General features: G+C 41.2%; 2 protein-coding genes across 2 annotated transcripts in view; one reads left to right on the forward strand and one right to left on the reverse strand.

The window, feature by feature from the left end:
• Positions 1–4936, forward strand: part of ABCG1 (ATP binding cassette subfamily G member 1) — a 53243-nt gene extending 48307 nt beyond the window's left edge. Inside the window, exons 12-15 of the mRNA XM_069872340.1 lie at positions 10–110; positions 595–753; positions 1790–1908; positions 3251–4936. Of these exons, the coding sequence (XP_069728441.1) occupies positions 10–110; positions 595–753; positions 1790–1908; positions 3251–3479 (608 nt within the window). The 3' untranslated portion in view covers positions 3480–4936. The remainder of the gene's footprint in view (positions 1–9; positions 111–594; positions 754–1789; positions 1909–3250) is intronic.
• A 14904-nt stretch (positions 4937–19840) lies between these two features.
• Positions 19841–23161, reverse strand: LOC138716761 (trefoil factor 2-like). The gene is given in 4 exon segments (XM_069849940.1): positions 19841–19946; positions 20427–20576; positions 22149–22295; positions 22984–23161. Coding segments are annotated over 4 exon segments (483 nt in total). The 3' UTR covers positions 19841–19938.
• Between the last annotated feature and the right edge of the window lie 482 nt (positions 23162–23643).

Here is a 23643-nt window from a genome sequence, read left to right on the forward strand (position 1 = left end):
TGTCTGCAGTTCCTCTTGAGATGGGAGTTTTTCTTAGAGAGCATTTGAACTACTGGTACAGCCTGAAAGCCTACTATCTCGCCAAAACCATGGCTGATGTTCCTTTTCAGGTATATGCTCTACTTTTCAAAAAAACAAGAGATGTTTAAGTTCATGGCATCTTCTTGACAAGAAGATCAGTACTGGTGTTTTATCCATCTGAATAGTGAAGAAACTGTCCAATAGTGAAGAAACTGTCCATATGTGTGTGCTGAACCTTCAGGTCCAAGTCAGAAGCACTCTAAGAATAAGCAGCAGGGCATCACAAAAGCCGAGACCTGCCCCAATATTTTTTGAGTAAATAGATAACCATCTTTGATTTTGTGCAGAAGGAGAATTGAAAAGGGTTGTAAGTGAGATCTGTTTTTTAACGCCCAAGGAGTAAGATAGATATCACAATCTGTGGCAGGTGTATTTATTCTCCTCAGCTATGCCTGTCATGTAATGGAAAGGCTGAGAGCTATGGATTTACAAGAACCCCGTGTTTTTATTTTATTCTGAGTGACAATGAATGTTTGGCTTTAAGGGACTAACTCTGAGCATATCTCCTTGCAGATCATGTTTCCGGTGGCTTACTGCAGCATTGTGTACTGGATGACTTCACAGCCCTCTGATGCACTCCGATTTGTCCTCTTTGCAGCCCTGGGAACCATGACATCTCTAGTGGCCCAGTCACTGGGTCTTCTCATAGGTGCTGCCTCTACATCCCTCCAGGTACTGATGGTGTTTTGTGGTCTCACAGGAACCTTGTTGTCCAATAACACTGCTTATGGTGACTGCTGCTCTGTCCCCAGGACATTTGTTGAGAGGTGACAGGCAAAAAGTTGTTTTGGTCTGATATAGCTCCTTAATGCTTTTCACTAGCACCAGCTTAGGCAGCATGTACCTGCACTGGATGTGAGGCTCTGCAGTTCCTTCCCCATCTGAATGGGGCTGTGCCTGCCCATGCTTGAGTGAGTTGTTACTTGCTATTCATCCCAGGCTGAACAGGTCTTAGAAACTACAGGATAATTTCTGTGCATCTGCAAAGCAGAGGTAGGCCATGAGGGTCAGTAGCTCAGGAGACAATTCTTCCATATACGTACATCTCCCCAGAGATACCTGTATGGCCCTTTGCCCTGCAGGGCATGTAGAGAGGACAGACTGGAGCTGTGGCAAGATCTGTCTTCTCTACCAAGGTTACCCAGCTGGAGATGTTCGTTATCTTCTCCACCATATTTTAGGAACACTTAAAGCAACTGTTCATGTGATGTTAATGAGGAAGGAGGTCTGTGTGTCCTCACTGGGGAGTGAGTGAGAAAGGTTAATATTTTGGAAGAGGAATCTCATACCCAGAGAAGCAAGGGAATCACAGTGTTCATCTTGCTCTGTAAACTCCTTGGTGGGTTCAAGTCCTTTAAAGGACAAATCTCAGCACAGTAGCATTGTCAACTAATAGAAGGTTTAGGAAGGAGGTTCCTCCAATATCAGCATCTAACCTCCCCCTCACAAGAAACCTTGTCCAGAAAAATCAGTAATTTCCTGAAATTTGAACTGTGACAATTTTGAGGAGCAGCATTTTAAGAGGGACTTGAATGGCATTGCTCCTGACTGCCCGCTGATTTGGATTTAGCACAGAACTGAGGATTTGCCACAAGTCTGCTGTTTAAAGGCCGATTTCCTCACTGGACATCAGGACATCAGATGAAAGAGCACATTAATTGTAATTCTGCCTTTCTCACAAGAGACTGTCTATTCCTTCACTTCACAGGTGGCCACTTTTGTGGGCCCAGTTACTGCCATCCCAGTGCTTCTCTTCTCTGGGTTTTTTGTCAGCTTCGATACCATCCCAACATACCTCCAGTGGATGTCCTACATTTCCTATGTCAGGTACTGCTAGGGAGGCCGTTAACCTCCCATCTTGGAAATCCTGTTTGTCTGCCTTTACTTGTCTGGTTATTTTGAGTCTCAAAGAGGCTATGTTGACAGCACCTTCTTTTAAAGTAGATGTGCATGTGATGTGTACCACATTATCTCACTGCATTTTATGCTGTATATGATGTGAAATGAAGAGGAACATTCACTACAGATTATAGGCTGCAAGTCTATGTCCATCACCTCAAATTCAGTTGGATTGCACAGCATGCAAATCTCTATGGATTTTTGCAGTAATGGATTTCTGAAATAATAAAGACAGTATGCCCAAATGAGAAATAGATTCCAATTCTTCATTTTGGAAGAAAATGCTGTATAAATCACTGCTTTATCCTAGGTAGACTTGTTGGGTAAAGGCATGGGATTTGTGCCATCTTTGATCTAAATTAGTGTTTTAAGAACCACAGACACCTTATATCGTATGTCTGTTGGTGTTGCTGTCTGATGGGATAATTGTCATCAGGAAACCCTGGAGGTTAGCACAGAGGGATAGTTTAGACACTTAAATGTTTATAGCTGAAATTAGGTGAGGTGATTTTTCCCACACCTGCTTTTCCCCACCCTGCCCAAGCTGCTCTGTTACTGAGAATGGCCAAGCTAAAATATCCTCTCATTTGGCAAATGAGGTCTTGCACCGAAATCTATAAAAGATTAGAGACTACATGCCGTGAATTAGTAGCTATAATTCAAGATGAGGCCTTAAACCATAGTCTAGCCCATATCAGATCTCCTGAAGCTGGCAGGAGCTGTCATAGACATGGAATCCATGATGGCGTATCTCCTCGCAAATTCAAATCCTAAGTGCACCCAGTGCCAGGGAAAACATGGGAATGTGCATTGTTAGTGAAATTATAGCACATGGAAGGAAAGAGAAGAGATGTTCTAAGATGGTGCCAGTTTTGGTATATTTCTGACTTCAAGCCATAATTTTATCCCTGTTGCTTAGCTTCAAAAAACAGAATTAATGATGACACTTTAAAAAGGGGGATTTCTGAATATGAGCTGAAAGTAGTCTGCTTTGTATTTTATGTTTTTCTTTCAAGAAATTGCTCTGTACACTAACTGGAAGCAGTTAAAGGCAGAACTTCTATCCTTGTTCAGTCTTACGTAAAATGCCAATGACGTGTTATTTGCTTGATTGTAACAGGGCTAGAACTTGACCCAAGACACATGTCTGAGAATTATATTAAACCCCTCAGTGCTTCCAGTTGAGCTCTCATAGGGATTGTATAACTCGTGGAGTACTTCTAACAGATCATCAGGACTTTTCCATGTAATCCATCCTTTTTCTTTCCAGATATGGGTTTGAAGGAGTTATTCTCTCCATCTATGGACTGGATCGAGAAGATCTGCATTGTGACAAAGATGATACTTGCCATTTTCAAAAATCAGAAGCCATTCTGAGAGAACTGGATGTAGAAAATGCCAAACTTTACCTGGACTTCATTGTTCTTGGGATTTTCTTCTTCTCTCTGCGCCTAATTGCCTATTTTGTTCTCAGATACAAAATCCGAGCAGAGAGGTAAAGGCGAAACAGCTAAACCAATGCAGTAGGAAGATCTTTAGACATGCAATAGAGGGCACTTGACATTGTCTCACTGTGGCAGGCCAGTCTCCAGTGCCCAGCTAGATGCTGTTAGGACTAGCCCATAGAGAACCACAATGGGATAGTGGACATATAGTGTTAAGCCAATTGATCCAGTTGGGTTTGGTCATGTTTTCATTACACTTTCTAGCTTTAACTAGGAAGAAGAAGCAGAAGGGAATTTTACACTGCAGAATATCAATACTGAGGCAGTGTAACTGTAATAAAAAAACTGGCTGCTGGAACTTTCCTGATGAAAACCAATTTTATGATAAGGTGATACTGGTCCTGGTAGCCAGAATAGTATAATGTCATCTATAGTTGACAAGGTAATGCGATGCAAAACCGGGAATGCAAAGAAAATAGGATTCTATCATCTTTTTAAATTCCAAGTTTCATCTTTGCGGTTTTCTATGTATTATTTTGCAGTTCTTTTCCACAGAATTACCCCTTCTGGCCTAAAGTCTGTAAATGTATTAATTAATAAGGTAAATAAGATATCTTTTTAATATGGATACTTTTTAAAACAAACCTGAAGTGATTCAAGTAATTATTCTTGGTTTTGTCTAAATTTAGAATTCTGGTGCTTTACTTGTTGAGCTGGTCTCATATCAGAAAATTGTAATGATAGGAGGAAAAGGCAGATTCTAAGTCTGCACTAAATCTGTGGTCTGTAATTGGAAGCAACAATAGGTAGCACAGGCAGTCAGACATGTTCAAAATGTCAAATGATTGAAAAGAAGTTTTGCAATGTCTTTTAAATCCTCAGTATTTGTGATATTTAAAATACTAACTCTGCTTATTTTCTGTTTGATCTACCTCCTGCGAAAGAAAAAAAATCAAAGCACCCCAAGGTTTATTTTATCTTAAATTGTGACAGCCCTCCCTAAAACGTGAGTTATTGGTAAAGGCTGATGGAGTGAAAGCGCTATCCCCCACTCAAAAGTTGGAGTATTGTGTTAAAACACTTGCCTCATACAGCAGTGTTCGTTGTATCTGCAACACACTATGTGTAGGACTCCTCAAAATATACAAATGTTCTTGTAATACTGCAGGTCTAATTATGCCAAGCAGTTTTGTTTTCATCCCAAAGTCTACATGCACGACTTGGGAATTAATAGCTCATTGATCTAAACACCAATGAAACCATTAAAAGAATTTGCTTTGCATATCTTGCCTTTGTAAACTTGAGAGGGGGAATTCTGCCAGGTGGATGTGAATTTTGTCACTGATTTTCATGGTTTGGATTTTCAACCCAAAATGCAATTGTGGGGCCCATAGTCACGTTGGACACCTTGGTGAATTTCTGTGTGAATTCCACTACCCTCAGCTATTACTGAGCGCTTAATTCAGTGTCACAGAGCTCCAAGTCAGACCTACACATTCTGCAAACGCATTATTCCTATCAGGATGCTGAAGTCTTGTAAATTAGAAGCAGCTCAATGTCAACAAACCATTCTCTGTTTAATTTACCAATATAGACATAGACCATGTGTATCTGTTAAACTCAAGGTTCTTGAATTAAGACTATATTCTGGAAAATTTTAAGGCAAGTGACATGTTTTAGGAAGGTTAGCTGAACTTTCCCTGAAAAGAAGGTTGACCTGTGAAAGCAAGGTCAGTCTTTACTGTAGAAGAAAAAAAATCCTTAGACAATCTTTTTGCATGGTGGTGTTTTTTTTCACAAAAAGCCCTGGAGCCAGCAGAGCTTTTATACAACTCTGCAACTTCTACAAGCATAATCACAAGTACGTATTGACCTATATGGCTGTCAGATATGAGAAATTAAGAATTTTGGCTATTCTAAATAATACTCAGAACTGCAAAGAGTTTTTAAATAAGTCACAAGCTGAAGTCCCTTGGCACAATTCTTGATTATTTCAAGACTCTCAAAATATTTGTGAATATTACTGGTGGTTCAAATGCTGTTTGCAAGCAGATAAAAGACTACATTTGCCAAATTACTCTTTCTTTGCATACAGCTGGTCCAGCTGTAGGCTGGCTGAGTATGAAAGAGTGTGACACCCATGGCATTAACTACCTTCAGGGCTCATGTTTTGTGTTTACTAACACCACTTACCAAATATCACAGTGAAAATCCATTGCAGTGTACCAAATGATGTAACGTTGCTGACATTTCATCACTGTTAACTTACAAGATGACAATGGTGTCTTTTCCCATCTCGACCAATTTAGCAGTATGAGTTCTTTGGATGCTGTCTTGTTATCTACGCCAATTCCTCTGTTTGTAGACTCTCTTATTTTATCTCTTTAGTCTGCAAAATGTCCCTCTCTACTGTAACTTTGTATTGCATTATGGTAGTCAAAAGTCTGGTCCTCCATGGGTGTTCCTAAGAATATGCATGCTCTGGAATAATTTTTGTCACTTCTTTTTTTGTTAGATATGTTTTCTCCCAGCCAGCTGCTGGCAGCATTTAGCTGAAAGTTTCTATTCTAAGGAACACTTTCAGACTGTAGTATCCCAGTAAAGCCATAAATGAATACTCTTGAAACTCAGTACTACACATAAATGAGATAATCATCCTTTCCCTCCTTAGCTCTAAAATTAACTAATGATGTCTCTTTTGTCGCTAGTGTGGGACAGAAGTATTTAAAGTCCATCCCAATTATGTTTTCATATACTGCCAAGATTTTTAACGTAGTCTCAGCTTGGCTTTTTTCTATTTATGTGAAAATAAATTCCAGCAGGCTGGTATAAAATGCATTCCTGGGTTAATGGACTGAGTATGCATGTGCTATAGAGTTAAGCAAGCCCATTGTGAAGTTCTGAAAGCTTCATGCAAGAATCATGAGGTCAGCAAGATTCTAAAGATTCCTCAATTTGTATAGCCTTATATAAATAGCCATAAAATGGTTGAAATAAATGCCATTATTACCATTCAAAGCAGTCACATTCTGGCTAAAAGTCATATAAGAGGTTAAAAGTTTTTAAAGGTCTCTTGAAGACTGAATGTATGATTTCTGTTGGGATTGCAGGAAGACTTTAGTGTTCTGTTGGCCTCCTTGTTTTATTTCAACTTCTTTTGACAAGTTGCTTTGGTTGCTTTGTGCACCAGCTAAGACTTCAGGTGCTTGAAATGTTTTCTTGTTTGGTTTTTTTTTCATTGCAGAAATTTGCATATAATCTGAAAAACCCGGTAAGTTTTTTAAAAGAACTTAGGACATTATTATTTACAATTAAATAAAATATTTGGAAAGCAGATTCCACTCACATAAGAAATTGAAAAAAATTCATCTGATGCAGAATAATATCTGGTTCTGGAATCCTACTCACTTCGTAAAGTTTGGAGCCCCAGACATATTTTTTCATTAAAGGGGAGTTATATATATGCTTAATAGGGAGATAATGAACACTTGAGTCCAAGTACTGGATGGATCAGGTGACTGGCACTTCGATCTCCTCTTCTGTGGCGAAGTCTATGTTGTTAACAGATCTTAATGTTTCATTAAACATTTGTTTCTGGAAAGAAGTGTGATACCTACTGACTAGTACCACCCCGGTGACCCTCACAGCGGAGGTCCTATATATTCTAATTGCTCAACAATGGATGGTTTTGACTCTGATGGGATCCTTTGAAGCCCTGTTCCAACAAAGTGCTGATGTATCTTAATAACTTCTCAGATCTGCATTGTCTCATGTGAATCAAAGGAACAACTAATGCCTTCAAAATAAAGTCCAGGCTTAAGTGCTTTGCTGGGTGAGAGCTGTATTGCAAAGGAAGACTGAAATGTTGGCTGTCTAAACAGACTTGGAGACTGTACTCAAAAGTCTATTTTTGCTTTAGGTTAATCTCTAGGAGATGACAGCTTTACAGTGGTCTTGAATTAATCTTTTTGAATCACAAAATATTTCTTTTGAGGGGAAGAAGAGAATGAAAATCAAGCATGGAGATGAGTGTATATTTTTCTGCATATTTACTATTGCTTTGCGCAATTGCTTTTGTTATCTGCATAGTTGTGGTAAGGAGAAAGAAACTTTCTTTTTTTTTTCTTTCTGTACCAGAAATGCCAATCCAGAACTGCTCTACAGTTGAACGATGTCAGCATTTATTTTTACTTTCCAAAAATAAGCAGGAAGGGTAATTATTTTTCAGTGTTAACTTTTATTGGAACATGATTTTATTCTTTTGTCTCCTGTTCTGTGACCGTCATGTTCAGGAACAATGACAAAGGGCAGGGGGAGACACTTACAGGTGTAATGTTGATGTTTCTAAACAGAGCTCCTCAGAAAACGCATTTGAGGAGGGTGCTAATGGCACATTTACCTCTTCCCGCAGCCTGCTGCACCTTCTTCCACGTTGCCTTTGCTCACAGAACTTCAGGTCCAGTCTCATTTGGTGGCTGTGAGGGAGAGAGGGACGTATGTGTTTATCTTACAGAAAGCAGGAGAGCCCCCAAGCACTGCAGGGTTGGTTATCAGCTCCTTCGGTGTGGTCAGTTTAGTTCTCTGAGGAGTTTTTGATACCTGTGGAATCTGCTTTAATGCTCCTTGATATTAATGCAGCAGAAATCTGGCTCGGAGTCTTCTTCGCGGGGGTAGAGCACAGCATTTTCTGTTCCAGTCTGGCACTGGCTTTACTCTGATGTATCATCACTTAGAGAAGATTTTGAAGTGTGTCACCTGTCTTGGATTGAGTAGGATGCGAACACAAACTCAAATGCTTTCCCAAACAGAACAGTTCACTTGAACTGTGTGTGTTTTGGGCCAAGCTTTGCTGAGTTAGTTTGAATATGGTTGAAAAAGACATCAACTGCAGGAGTAGCAGCAAAGCAGAGCTTCCTTCTGAATGCATGGGTGCCAGATGCAGCACAGAATCAAGGTGTGGAAGAAGAGGAATATGCATGCTATGGGTACCTTGATTCAGCTGATGAAATTCAATTTCTTTTCATCAACTGGATAGTGTAATTAAAGATGGTGTATTCCTCTACTTTTCTCTGTAATAAAAGGAAAGAAACAGCCATCTTCAGGACAAATGGGCCTGAAATACTTCCATAATTCCCTGAAGCATGTATTTTTCCTAGCGTCTTGAATTCTGGCCCATACGGTGTGTTTTATTATAGCAGTTGCCACATTTGAAATCACACCTATTCCTGGGGGGTTTAGGGCAATGTCAGCTGGAGCAAGGTTTGATCCTCATTTTGCCACTGGTTCCATTTTTTCTAACAGACCTGAACTGGATAAGTTGATGTTAGCAGGGTTATTCAGCTTCCTGGACTTACTGAGCTGAAGTTTACCCATTTCTTCTGGTTTCCCAAGCTCGTTCTCTCATTAATGGGCACTAGACAGGCTGCTGCAGAGGTAATTCTTCACACTGAATGTAATATTTCCTTTGTGGTTTTTCCTAGGCATGTGTTCTGGGCACTGGCAGAAGATTTGAAGTTAGGTAATGAGACAATAAAGCATGGTTTGCCCTCAGGGAGGTACATAATTATTGCACTGAGAAATGAAGAAGCCTAGGAAGGTACCTTACATAGTCCGTCTACCTGCTCTGGACACATAAAGTTAGAGGAGATGAGGCCCTGTGTGTTTAGAGCTTAAAGCTTTGGCAGTTAGACCTTGGGAGCTCAGACCTTTGGAGCTGGAAATTAAGCGATTCCTTGCTAAAATGGAATCTTACTGAAACTGGTCTTACATTGTGGGTGCCATAACACTCTTAACAAGTAGGTGGGGTGTTTGAAGTTATCTTGTTTCTGTAGCCCTGCTGCAAGCAGAAAATAGTCTGGGCATCACCCTGAACTGTGAGTGTGTTGATTGTTGAACCTTGAACTTCAAGGTTCACTCAGGGCAGCAAAGATCCCTGCCAAAAGCAGGAATACTAGAAAACGCTGAGGTTGGTTTCGGCAGTAGCTGGCCTTACACTCCTCCAGAGTGGGCTGACTGTGGTAGATAATTGGTCTGTATTTCTGCAGAGTGGATCTCAGTGGTAGTGCAGAGATACTGTTCCACATGCTGTTCTTTTTCCTTTAAGAAAATCATCTTCTCATATGTATCCATTTTCCTATCAGAACAGCCCGATAGGGTGCAATTGCTCAGGAATTTCTTTCTTTTAGTTCTGTATGGAAAGCCATTTATAAAGTATGATTATTTGAAAAGCTGTTGGGAACTAGAAGTAGGCAGAAAATGACACCGTGTCATGTCATTTGTAACAGTTTGTGACAGGCTGATCATTACTGTGCCCGTGACACTGCCACACAGCACTAGTGAGTGAATAAATTAAGTGTGGAGTGTCACTGAAGTTAATCATGAGCTCTACAATTTGTGAACAGGGGCAGTAGCATTTTCAGGGATCAACTCCCATTGTCCTGGTTTTAAATATCTATTTTGATAATATACAAAAAGATTGTTGTAATGTGTCGCACAGAGTGTTTTTATAACCCCAGATATCATTCTGCTTATTACATGTCCAAAAGTTGCAGGTTGAGCCTGCAAATGCAATGAATTTCCTTTTAATTCTGTGCTTATGTTAGCCTATTTCTGTACACATGCACTCAGAGTTTTTGAAGGAGATGTGGTATTGTAGAGCAGGAAACCTAGCTTCAGTGGTTTTATTATTTTGAAATTTTACAATGAACCATAACTTTATGCACTTGTCAACTGTAGAACCTTTAAGAGATTTAGATTTCTGTTAAGACCCATTGCCAGCACAGTAAAACAAGGGGTGACCAGTCACAATACGTATCATTTGGCACAAGAAATCCCCATGGCTCAGCCTGCCAGGCTGCATTCTCTGCTTATGCCTCCAAGTTACATCGAGATATTGTCAACTTTTCTTTTTCTGGGGTCTTCATGCAGCTCAGCCCATGCTTACCAATTGCTTGTGTCCTTATTGCTAGATATTTGTGGTTGCTGTCCATGTGGGATGTAAAAATGAGCTGCCTGGGAACAGTGCAAGGTAGTAAAGAGGTGGGGGGGATGACTTCTAGACTTCTTTGAGCTACCAAATACCTAATGTGCTGGATCTATGAGTGTTCTTTACTCTTTCAAGAAGCAAAAAATCTAAAACGTCTTTTAAGCAGATTGCAAGGCAACATGGAAGTCTTTACTTTTGAGGTTGATGGGGTTTTCTTACTTCAGCGGCATCTGTGATGTCTTTTCTTCTGACCCCATTGTAGGTTATTTTAGTAGACTATTTAAGGTAACCATTATACAAAATCCTTTCCATTACTTCCAAAACCAGCTTTCCTGGCCTCAGTTATAATGATATCAACCTTTACCAATGTAAATTAGTTGTTGAGCAATTAAAAAAAATGTGGAAAAAATGCTCTTAAATTATAGCAAAAGTAGTGTAATTTATGGTAAGATTTACTGTAATGAAATGACAGTAAAAATTAAAATGTAAGGAAAATATTATATTGATACATCAAAAAAGAATACAAACAATTCCTGCAGTGTACCCAAGCCTTTATGTGTGTCAGTAAAGATTTGTGAAAAACCCTATCTGAGTCAGTTGACTTTATTGTGAAATACTGCCCTTAAATCTGTTACTGAATTATTTAACATTTGTTCTTTTGTTTTTAAAGCAAGAGTCAATGCAAGGTATCATTTTAAATCAGCGTGCTAAAGTGTGCATATTCAGTATATCTAATATGTCATTGTTGTCTATTGTTTCTGTAATGCATTTGCATTACTATGAATCAAAATTTTATTACGCTTCTCTAGAGACTATTGCTGCCTGCACGCTGTGATATATTTGCACTGTTGTAGATATATATATACACGTATATATAATTATATTATACAAACCATGTCTTTTTCAGGTTGCTTGTTACCTTTGTAATTTATGCTTACCGGTACAGTGAACCTGAGTAAAAATGTGGGATGTGGGGCATTCTGATTACAATAATAGAGAAATCTTTGTATATTTCTGTATACTTAATACCTGTAAGAAGAGATTTGTATGTGCATTATTTTCGAAACTAGGGGTTTGTTTTCGAGACTAGAGATCATTTATGATAATGTAACAAACAAAGAAAAAATCAAATAAAGTGTTGTTATTTTCAGACAGATGCCTTTGTCCCTGTTCTCTCTCAAACAGAAGCGATAGGTGCGTTTGTGGTGATGGGTTTTCACCGCCTGCTCCTAGGCAGCCAGCAAGGACATCGAATTGCCTGTTTCACATGTACATTGTGGTGGTTTCATGTAACTCCCAATAGATAGGTTACAGAAATATGCAGTAAAAATTCTTAAAAACATTAAGCGCAGTCACATTGTTTCAGAGCCAACATCTCTATTGTGCAGTACCCAACAGTGAACAACAGCATGGCACAAGGAAGAGTGCAGGAACAGGGCAAGCATCAGTAGGTGTTTCCCCAACAAAACCTAGACAATTTAAGGACATCCTGAACCACTGGGATTATCTTTGTATTTTCTTAGCTTTTGATGGGTTTTTCTTCCACAGGCTTACCTGCAAGTGTCAGCAGATGCTCCCCATGCTCTTGCATTACAGGAGGCAGTGAAGTGCCATTTCCGCTTTACTTTCTGTGTGGCATTCTGCTATGTGTAGATTTCTTCCTCCCTTGTTCCCAAAGAGAAACCATGTTCTATTCTGCCATACACACCTGTCCCCCATTTTACATAACACCATTCTCCCTTGTTCTGCCACGACAACCATGCTGTCTTCTTCTGAAGCCACCTGTGCATTTCTGACATCACGAAGTCTCTTCAGCTAGTTTAAAAAGCCACTATTTTTCCTCTCATGCTTCTCCTGAAGATCCATATTGTCCAAGAAATGACATCTTACTGTTTTGACATTCTGAAGAGTCTTCCAAAATGCTGTGCTTGAGGCAGGAGGGCTGCTGCTTCCTATTGCTCTGGCAAGGAGAATGTTGGCAGAAAACTTGACCTGTGTAAGACCCCATGCACAGCAATGTCAGAAGAAGGGTTTCGGTGTAGATATTGCTAACTCTGCCATGTACTTTGTTTGGCTTTTCATGCAGTTAAGCTCTTTGTTTATTGGACTTGAGATCATCGCACACAACATCGCTGTCCTTGCGTCACCCCTTCTGACCACCACAGCAACAAAAGTGTCTGCACTGGTCACCACAGTTCAAAGATCAGACATAACTTTTACAAAGTAGTTAAGTGTCCAGTCCTAGATAACGTGAGCAGTGATGCTCAAAGGATAAATTACCCTAAGGACACAATAGGATTAGATTTTCAAAACTAACAGCAAGACATTTTTCTAATATCAGAGATCATACTTTATGTAATTTTTTATAGACCTGCAAATAATACTAGATTGAAGGTATTATGGTTCCAAAACCTAGATCTCTCCCCATACTAACTGCCCATAAATCAGGAAGGGAAGAGGAGGAGCAGAAGTCTTCCACAGCCTCATTAACAACATAAATTAGTTTGGCTTATATTACATTTAATACTATGAAAAAAACCCCACTCGTAAGCTTCTCATTAACAATGCTGCAAACTGCAAAAATCAATATGCATCACATTCAATTACTATCCACTGTTTACTCCAAATGTATTCATAAAATAAAAAGCATTTGAAAAGAAAGAAGACTTTATGTTGTATTTCCTGATAACTATTCATTTTAAACTTGCTTCGCAATCCACGTTGAAAGGTGTTGGAAGCCAGGCACGCTGCTACAGTAAGAATGATTGCCTCTTTCAGCATGGGAGGGTATGAGGTTCTGTGCAATGCCATCGTCTGCCAGTTGCTAGCATTGATATCTTACCTCAGAGACAGCTCAGTAAAGGGCTTGGTGGGGAAGTATATGTTGGAATCTCTATTTTGGGCAGAAAAGGCACCAAGGGCTGGATTAATCAAATTTGCAGCAACTGCATCAATTTCTTTTTTTATTTTAAATTTCATAGCCTTGTTTGTTTTCTTTTTTTTTTTTCTGTGCCTTGAAGAGTTTTTCAAGATCTGTGAATTTTTTATGCAGTGTTAACTTTGTGCTGTATACCTGACATCTAAATTTTGTGTCTGTCCCTCCACACACTTAGAAAGACCGAGAAGCAGTTTAATACTTGATTTCTTCCACAGATGGAAAATATTGTCAAAACATGAAGCTGATCTATTGTCAGCCTCCAACTGCAAAACCACCCCTCCGAGTTGCACTATTTCCTCCCCCTTCTTTCTAGCACATAGCCATTCTCCTCTCCCTCTGCCAGTTCATCTGCTCTACTGGGCAGGTTGAACAAAGTTCCACCTGTTCCTAGCTCCTCCTTGCTCATCCGCACCAGCATCTGTGGAGTCAAACACTAAGTAGATTTCATGGCTTTATCAAGATGCTTACAGGTGCATTTTGTCTTTACCCTGTGTAAAAATCAGAAACTAGCCCCAAAGTAATTAAAGAAGAGTAGTCAGAAAAGTAAAGCTTTTGATTTTGCTCCTTCTCTTTGTTGAAACTCATGTTCTAACTTTTAGTGAACGGGGCATAATGCAAAGTCTGAAAAAAGGTAACAAGCAGGGCAAATCCTCTTTGTGGCAGGAAGGAGCACGTGTCCTGGCTGGGTTTATGTACCAAATTTACCTTTCATTAATCTTCCTGGAAACACCACAGACCAAAATCATCAAGCTGATGATACCTGCTTTCAAACAACCATCAGTCGGCTCCTGTGTTGAGTCCGACCCAACAGATTTTCACGGGTTTCAAAACTTGGGAATTTCCTAGAGTTTCTGCAACAAGTTCAGTGATAAAGGTGTTTGGCTCAGCTGCAGTGAAATATTTTGATTCAAGACTTCTAGATTTTCATTTCAATTGTGGTATTTCAGTATTAAATCTCTCAAAATTTCTGTTTTCCAAAATGACCTTTTCTTATGTTCAGAGATGGAAGCGTTTCTTGAAGGAAGCCTGGGAGACATAACTTGGAGACAAATGAGACCAAGACCCCGAAAAAGCCTGGTTTTGTCTAGCATCTTCTCTGAGGGAAATTTCTGAGTACCACAATAGGAATACAAAGGGCACTCACAAAGCTCAGGAATGTATTATAGCTAGAAGAATAGATACACTAGTCTCCAGCAGAAAAGTACTTTGTGTTTTTACCCTGCTCACCTCTGACAGGCACACAGAAATTTTACCATTCACTAGCAGAGAAAGTAGCAGAAAATGACTGCAAACGCTTGAACAAAACAGCATGCTTTTCTGTAGCATCCAAGTGCTGCTAGTTACTCCTAGCACTTCAATGTATTATGTATTGCAGCACACATATTGAAAAGAAAAGTCTACCTGTTTGGCCACTGTCTTCTAGTACTAAGAACATGTTTGTATTCTCATCCTCCCACTGCATATCTGGTGGAGTGTACTGGGACATGGACCATGCATGCTGTCCTAGGTAGTTTTGCAGTTCAGTTTTTTGTATACTGACACTGACAGCTTGTAAATGCTTTAGAAGTAGGTTCAGATGGGGGAAAAGAAGTCTACAGAGAAATAATGGACTGTTCTGCCCAAAGAAGACTTCTGTTTCTGGCAGAGAGCTTCTTAGGAAACTCTCACCTGAGAGCTTCTGAAACTCTCGCCTGAACTTTGCTCATAAAGAAGGCTTTGCAACCCACACCTCATAGCAGTGAGTTCCCCTTCTTGGACTCAAGCAGTGAGGAAACTGAATCTGGGTCCTGAGATCATAATTCTGTCTGGTTTTAGCACAAGGATTCAGATTCAGTTCTGGTATTTTACCTTCTGCTTTCCAAGCTGTTTAATAGCATTATAATCAAGTTTTCAAGCTTTATTAAAACCAGTAGCTCATTAGAGACTTGTGGCAGAACTGTGCAATTTAGCTGCTCTCAACAGAGGAAGATTTCAAGTTTTCTATTCTTATACACTTTGGTTTAGCACCTTGCCTGAAACCTTCCTTTGAAATGGGGGTTTTGTTGGAGGAGGTGCGTGATATGAGGTGTAGCAGGAAGCATATTCTTTCTAGAGACATTTGAGAATGGGACCTAAAGTAAGTGGGCACATTAAAATACACACATTTTTTGAGGTGTTTTCAGTTTTAACCCTTCTTCACATCGCCACTTTGTTCTTTATTGCTACTACTCATCTGGTTTGAGATCCTTGTCTGTCCTAGTTTTCTCCCCTGTTAATTCTCCATGTCAGCCAAATACAACTTTCCCTCTGTATCACTTCAAAATGAATGACTTCTGAGACCTTTTTCTTGGCTCCAATTGCTTTAGAAACAGTAGAAAATTCTCAGTCACTGAAGAACCACACAGGCAATCAATCTGCAGTGTCAAACATTTTCTATTTAGCCATTATTAGACGCTGAAACACTGGCTGCAAACAGCTGTCATGATTACAGACAGTTTAGGACTACCAGGCATTTGTGATTTTGAACGTCATTCATTATCTGCGTAATAGCCTCATCAGCACAAATGTTTTCTGTCACAGGGTATTGATTCCTGTTATGGTAGCACCTTTGCTGACAAAAATCACGTAGCTGATATACTATTTCCCCCTGTAGAAAAATATTCTGGACTTTGTGTATTTATTCAGCTCTGGCTGTACAGTGATGAGGGTGTGCAAGCACAATTGCAGAGATATGAAGTGTAAGTCTTCATCTGGGCTCCTCATATTTGCTTGTTAAATCTGATTCTTGTTTGTGACAGTTCCAAATTTTTGTAGAAGAGTAGCTTCATTATCTTCTTATCCTGCCCATTTCCTTAGATAACCCTTTCGGTCACTGATGGACAGAGAGTTAGACAAACATCTGAAATGACCCAGTGTGGCCAACCATCAGTCTTAAGGCCTATGCGTGCAATCTGATTTCTTTTCCTTATGCAGATTAATTGGATAAAGTAGGCAGTCTGAAACACTAAAAATAGCTTTAAATTTTCTGTTTAATTTTCTCTTTAAATTGCTGGGTTGAGCTACATACAAAGCTAAAAGAATGGGGGGAAAATGAAGAAGGGACGGAAAGGGACAGATTTTACACAATTCAATGTGAAGCTATTTCAATCACTTTAGCCAGTGAAGCTTGTCAATCTGTTGACACAAAATAAATGAACGAACTGTGGTTATCTAGTTGAGTCTCTCTGCTGGCCAGATTGTGAGGTTCAAAAGGCAATCAATTGCTAGCAGCCAGGACATCTCTTTTTTGTGTGCAGTTATTTTGTCTTTCTTGTGACTCTGCCACCAGATTGTCTAGGAAAGCTAGCACTAAGTAAGAAATCCGTGCCAGGGCAGTGATGTTCCCTATCCCCCTCTCTCTCCTGCCCCTTGAGCAGCTCTCTCCAGCATGAAGAGGCAGTGATGGGAAAACCCAGAGAAGGAGAGCAGATACACACAGCTGCTTATCTGAACACTCCTTGGAGCTAGGCAGGAGAAAGGCCTTTCTGGGCAGTTAATTTTGCCCTGCTGAGGATACCTGAACTAGTCAGATGATATGCAGCCCAGAGGCATTTTTCTCTCTGAGGGCTGGGAACAGGGACCATGGTGACTGACTCAGGTGAGGGGAGTCCACAGAGTGACCTTGCAGGTGAGGAGAGGAAGGTGCCTTCTTCTTCAGCCACATATCTGCAGGTCCTGCACACTCCTCTCGTGTGCGTTCCTGTCTGGGGATCTCGCTTTGCTCTAGCTTGGCTCTCTCTGCCATCTTCAAATCCTCAGCAGCTGTGTGTGGCTTTTATTCTGCTTTGTCAGTTTGTTTTCTCTCAAAAAATGTTAATCTAAAGAATCCTAGGCATTTTTAAGTGCATTTGGGTGGATGTGGGTAACAGTCTACACAGAGAGACCTCACACACTTGCTTAATGTAAACTCCCAGAACAGCCATCAATCCCATAGGACTTACTGATGATGACAGATCCTTAGGTCATAATTGTTTGTGTTATAAGCAGCTAACTCTGATTTATAACTTCGAATGTTGCAACTGCATGACCCCGTGCCTTGTCTTAGCATGCTGTGGGGGATCGTTTGCTGGTCAGCAAACCATTTTTTTTGCAGGGACGCCAGGGACAGCAAGTTCAGCCCTTTATGCTTCATCCCTTTGGGGCTAGACTACAGTCAGCATGGCTTTCCTGCACCATCATCGCTGTTTTTCTCCATGCCAACATGCAGACCATTTCAACAGAGGGGCTCAAGTGGTTCCCAGGAGTTTCAGCTGCTGTGCCTTGCCATGCTCTGTTTCCTGATCAAGTTTTGCAGCAGAGGATGGCACAGTACCACCACCTCCCTTTCTAAGACATTTCTGCTCATAATTTTTCTTGCAAAGACAAATAAAGTCCCGGTACACTATGTTGAGGTGGGGAAGCTCAGCATGCCAAAGAGTGAGTCCAGAGAAGAGCAACGAAGCTGGTGAAGGGGCTGGAGAACAGGCCTTATGAGGAGCGGCTGAGAGAGCTGGGGTTGTTTAGCCTGGAGAAGAGGAGGCTGAGGGGAGACCTCATTGCTCTCTACAACTACCTGAAAGGAGGTTGTGGAGAGGAGGGAGCTGACCTCTTCTCCCAAGTGACAGGGGACAGGACGAGAGGGAATGGCCTCAAGCTCCGCCAGGGGAGGTTTAGGCTGAACATTAGGAAAAAAATTTTTCACAGAAAGGGTCATTGGGCACTGGCAGAGGCTGCCCAGGGAGGTGGTTGAGTCACTTTCCCTGGAGGTGTTTAAGGGACGGATGGACGAGGTGCTGAGGGACATGGTTTAGTGTTTGATAGGAATGGTTGGACTCGATGATCTGATGGGTCTTTTCCAACCTGGTTATTCTATGATTCTAAGGTATCTGGGAGTGAGACAAGAGTAGTAAGCAGTGATCCGTCTGAGCCCGTCCCTCTGAAATACCTGCATGCTCCCTTACTCTCTCTGTTGTGCGCATCAGCAGATGTCTCTGCAGAAATAAAAGCCTTTCAGTGAGTGTATGTGGCTTAGAGAGAGCTCTGCCCTGGTGGACTGCCTACTCTGACAGCCTAATTTCAGTCTCTGCAGATGACTTTGCACAGTGCTAATTAGGGTCACCCTTTTCAGTGTGACTCCATTATCATTCTTTCTCTCAATGAGACTATTATGAAGGCCTCATTACCTGGTGAGTGCACCAGGCTATAGGGCCACATTTTTCAGTGCAGTGTTATCATGATTACAGCGTGCTTAGTCCTTCCAAATCCACCTAGGCCACAGAGCCAAACCTTCCTTAGCAAAGACCTTCAAAGACCTTCAGTGGACTTGCCACTTAATTGCTCATATTACAACCAATATCTTACCACATTCAAATCATGCAATTGAGCCCGTTGTGAGTGCAAGATAATGAATTTTTATGAATGATTAATTTTTACCCACTTGGATAAACTTAATCATCACTAAAACCTACTTGGAGAAATCCCCAAGGAGCCATGTGTCTCCACCATTTTCTCTCTCCTTGCACCACAACTCAGCATAACTGTTCTTTCTTGCTAAGCCCTGAGCACAGGTTGCTGCTGCGGCAGGCACACCTTATCCTTTTTGTTCCCAGTGCTGCTCTTACGGGTCCATTACTGTGCTCTCACTCAGCTGAAGTAAGCAAGCATTGGAGCTGCAGTGTGGAGCATTAAACACACCCAGGAGAGAGCATAGACACTTGCCTGGAGAGCAGGAGCTTCTCCTGTGCCTGGTGAGTCATAGTAGAGGCCAGGGTCAGAAGGACTCATGCCTTGTTTTTAGTGTACAGACTTTTCCTAAGCATGCCTGCTGGGACCCACTTGTGGGGACACCGGTTAACAGTGAGAATGCCCAGTGGTTCAGCTGCATGTTACATCAGCAGTCGGGGCCCACGGTGGTTTAGGTGTGGTACCAGTTGGGTACCTGCCTTCCTGAGCTAATTCATGCCCTGCTGGTAGTGGCAGCAAGGGACTGGCAGCATCAGAGATGCAATGATGCAGAAAGCAGGAGGTATCTACGTCAGACCAGCTCAGTGGTCAGCTAAAAATGTACCCTTCCTTATGTCTCAAGGGAAAAAAAGCCCAACTAACCCACAGCTGTACCTATATAAAGGAAAACACTGAATGTTTTAAGTATCCAGAAGGGTGATGGCCCGTGTGAAGCCTTGTATCAGCTAAAAAATGCAAGTAGTCACTTGCAAGTGTGAAGTGCAACTAACACAAAGAGCTGAGTGCTGTGGTTCTTTCAGAAGCGTTTGTGACTACTGTCTCATCGGTGGGTTGCTAAGATGCCAAATTTCCTGGGAAACAGAGAAGTACACCGCTTTAAAATAAAGACAGCAGAGAATTCACAAATAGTGTCTTAGTTCTTTTATTACAGTGAAAACATGTGCGGAACTAGTCTACTGAAAGAATAGAAGCTGCAACTAACTTTTCATCAGAAAGGAGTCAATTCAAGGTAAAAATGACCTAGAAATCGTAGCTATTGCAAACTATAAAGTCTGAGTTGGGACTTCCAGCTGTTGTTTTCCGCTGAAGTGGGACCAAAGATCTCAACGTTCGTAATGGAAATTTCTCCTTTAACAAGCTAGGGAGTGAAAAAGGAGAAGCAGTTTAATGGACGTGTTTTTTCCATGAATTACAGAAGATGCTAGGAAGTGTTGGCCTAAATGGGGTGCATCAAAAAGGCAATTTTTTAGCAAGTGCTTTCACTCTCTCACCACCAGCCTCCCCCCCATCTGGTACCTGTGTTTCCTAACTATGATTCAGATCAGTAAAAATAAATTACAAATTGTTTCTGGTACAAAATAGACTGTGAGGTGGGTCAGAATCAACTGGGTCAGCAACTGGTTTCTCCACCTTTTTCCCACTCATGCCCCAGGTGAAGAAGCCCTGCAGCTGCACCAGTAAGGTGGGAAGATCCCATCCTGCTTGCTCCCTTGAGCACGGCCTCCTGCTGTGCTGGGCTAGAAAAGCAGGCCAGCCATAGCATGGACCCTGCCAGGAGCTGTGATGAGCCCATGGAGATGCCGGGGACAATGTCGCAATGTCTCATGCAGGACATTACCTTCCTCCTCTATATGGTGGTAGAAGCACCAGGGGACACCAGCAGGTTGTGCGCTGAAGCAGCACCCCTTCCTTTTGCACTCCTCAGCTGTGATGCCGGGGAAGCCGCAGTCTCTTCTGCCATGAGGATCAGTGGGACACGTTTTCTTAACTGTTTAAAGCAAAAGGAAAGGAGGGAAGGAAGGAAGCAAGGAAGGAATGTTACTTTATGGCCCATTTACCTGGCAGCATAATTCACAAATTAAAGTCAGGCCATGAAAATGAAGTCAGAGGGCAAACGTAACAGCCATGATGACCTTCTCCATACCCATTTCAGGCAGCAGGTTCAGCCAAATCCTTACCATCCCTGTTAGGCAAAGCTAAATACCAAGGGGTGAGGAAGTGCTGCTGCAACCCAGGAATCAGAGGAGGCCAAACGCACCCCTCGAAGTGCCTGGCATAGACCAACACAGCTTTACTTTTCCTAGATACAGCAACAAGGTCAAGAGTCAAATGTCTCCCATGATGGTACCACTCACACTGGCCTTGGACCAGGGTACAGCCTGACCTAATGCTAACCCTGGAGCAGCCAGGCTAACACAAAGAGAGGAAAACTCAGACTCTCCTGCATGCCAGCTTGAGTTATGGAAAGGTGATCGGTCATTTAGGAGGAAATCATAGCTCATCCAGGCAATTAAAACTAAGAACACAGGAAAAGAGGTTATGCCACCTTGTGTGACTAATTCAGTTTTCATCTCCTAAACCAGTTTTGCTCAGAAAAGCAATTCTATGAAGATTACACTTAAGCTGCTGCCATTTGTTTTTTCAAGATTTTAAAGAAATGCAAACAGTGTTCAAAAGCAAAATTATTTTTTCCTCTGACAAATCTGAGTGCTGTTAATCAATCCTGATTCATGTCAAGCTTTTTACTGGGTAACGTTGCATTTGCACCCTCACTTCCTCTCATTTCTCCTGTGCAACTGCTGAGCTTGGTCTGAAGTTCTCTCCTTAGCAGGAGTCACACAGCCCAGCAAATGTTACATTCAGCAGTTATATACAATGCACACCCAGTCCCTGAAGGACTGTGAGAAGGGCTCTTACCCTCTCTGAGAAAACAAAGGCAAAAAATGGAAGCAGGAGTTTAGAAGCTTTAGAAGAAAGAATCTAATGCAGAAAAAGACCGCCCCTGGGATATTTTGAAGATTTCACTGAATGAAGACTAGGAGAAAAAAAGGGGAAGAGGAAATAAGAGCTACCAATTAGAATCATGCTGGGAAACAGGAAGAAAGTGGCAATTATCAAAACAGAAAGGAGAAAAGAGCGAAAAGTCTAGAAGTTACAGCATCTCTTGTCTTTCATACGGGTGTCAAACAACTACTCAGGACTTTCTGAATTCTTTGACATGCAGCGCTAAAGTCCTCCTGAGCCACATAGAAAGCCCTTTCAAGTAAATGCTAAGGGTCCCTTGCACCACTGATGAACAAGACTGCAGCTGCAGTGAAATGCTTTTAAATAACCAGCATGGATAATTTGATAACTAGAAGCCTGAAGGAAGAGGAAATATCTTGTATGAAAAAGATGAGACAGAAGACTGTTGAGTAAGCTAGGTTTAACTAGGTGGTCTTCTAATAGAGGTTTGTGCTTACTTCATGGGCCAAAGAAGAGAAGCAGAGCTGCTCCCTGCTCTACACATTTCTACATAATAAAACACTGGGTAAATCAATGTTTCTGACAGAGATATTACCTCTCTTTACTTCAGGAGTGAAGCACCAGGGAACACCAGAGAATGAAGCATTGAAGCAGCATCCAGATTTCCTGCACTCTTCTGCTGAGATTCCTGGGTAGCCACAGTTCCTCCGCTCACTGAGGGCCTGTTTACACTGGCATCTTGCTGTTCACGACAGAAATAACAAGTTACTGGGTGTCAGTTTGCACAATAGTTAGCGGAGGTGCATTTGTCATATGTTCACTGGGAACAATGATCTTTTCCTAGATTCTGCCTTTCCAAGTGTACATTTTCTGTGGTTTGCTTAGACCAGAACTTGCATGGTTTAAAAGCTGCTTTTGGTAAAAAGATGTCAGGGGAAATGCTAGATCCCTTTGTGACTGAGGTGGAACTCCCACCACTTTCAGTAAGGGCTGTACTTCACCTCGTACAAATCTGTGATCCCACCTGCAGCCAACCCAACCCAGCAGACAGACATCTTTGAAATTGTATTCACATGGCAAAGTAGCATAAAATAAATGCTAAAAGATTATTTAGGCAAAGCTAGCTCCTGTTTCAGTCCTGGTCTTGTTCTAGAAAGCTCCGGAGCATGTCTGTCCCTCTGCCTTCACAGCAGGTTCCTTGTTATTCCACCAACACAAGAGCTCACTGGCAGTCTTTTTTATTCTGCCAGAGGTTTTTCTGAAAAAAAGGTAAAAGTAGACAACAACTTTGATAACAGTACAAGAGCAAGACATTTGCTGTCTGATATGTAAACTAGACACATATGTAAACTGCTCTTGCTGCAGTTACAATCAGTAGGATCAGGCCCACATACCTACCGGTGAATGCAACAGCAAATGAACATACTTACTTGGTGGTACCTTTCCTTCTGCCAGGGTGCTGAGGGCTAAAACGAGGATGACAGAGAGCACACTGATCACTTTGAGATCCATTGCTCCTGGAAGGCAGGTAGAGGAGAGGTGCCGCTCTCCCTTAGAACAGCTCATTTTATACATTCCTTATGTTTGCCTGGCAAGTTCTGATAACATTGTTCTATCTGATGCTTCACCCAGAGGCAGGGTTTTCTATTCTATAATTAGGAAATGTTGCTATGCATATTTTAATATCCCTGAGATAAATTTCTAGACTCCTGCAATCCACTGATCACATATCTATTACAGACCAATAGATACATATCTATTATGTGATTCCATAATCTATTAATTGGACATTACTGGATGCCTCTGGCAGTCCCATCTAATTTCATTGTGATCAGAATAATTCAGACCTCTGGGCGACTCTAAACATTTGCCACTACTGAAAAATATATACGTGTATTTCCTAGATATGTCTTCATGTCTTTGATTATTATACATGAGTTTGTTTTGTGAACCTTTCCTTGACAAAGTTCAAAGCAAGAATTTTTATTTGTTGAAAAGTATCTTGAACTCTGTGGGAGGGATTTTTGTCTACAAACAAAAACATAATAGAGACCATTTTCCTGCTGTTTAACTTCTTTAATACTTTATTT

The sequence above is a fragment of the Phaenicophaeus curvirostris genome, chromosome 1 (genome assembly GCF_032191515.1).
Source record: "Phaenicophaeus curvirostris isolate KB17595 chromosome 1, BPBGC_Pcur_1.0, whole genome shotgun sequence".
Lineage (NCBI taxonomy): Eukaryota > Metazoa > Chordata > Aves > Cuculiformes > Cuculidae > Phaenicophaeus > Phaenicophaeus curvirostris.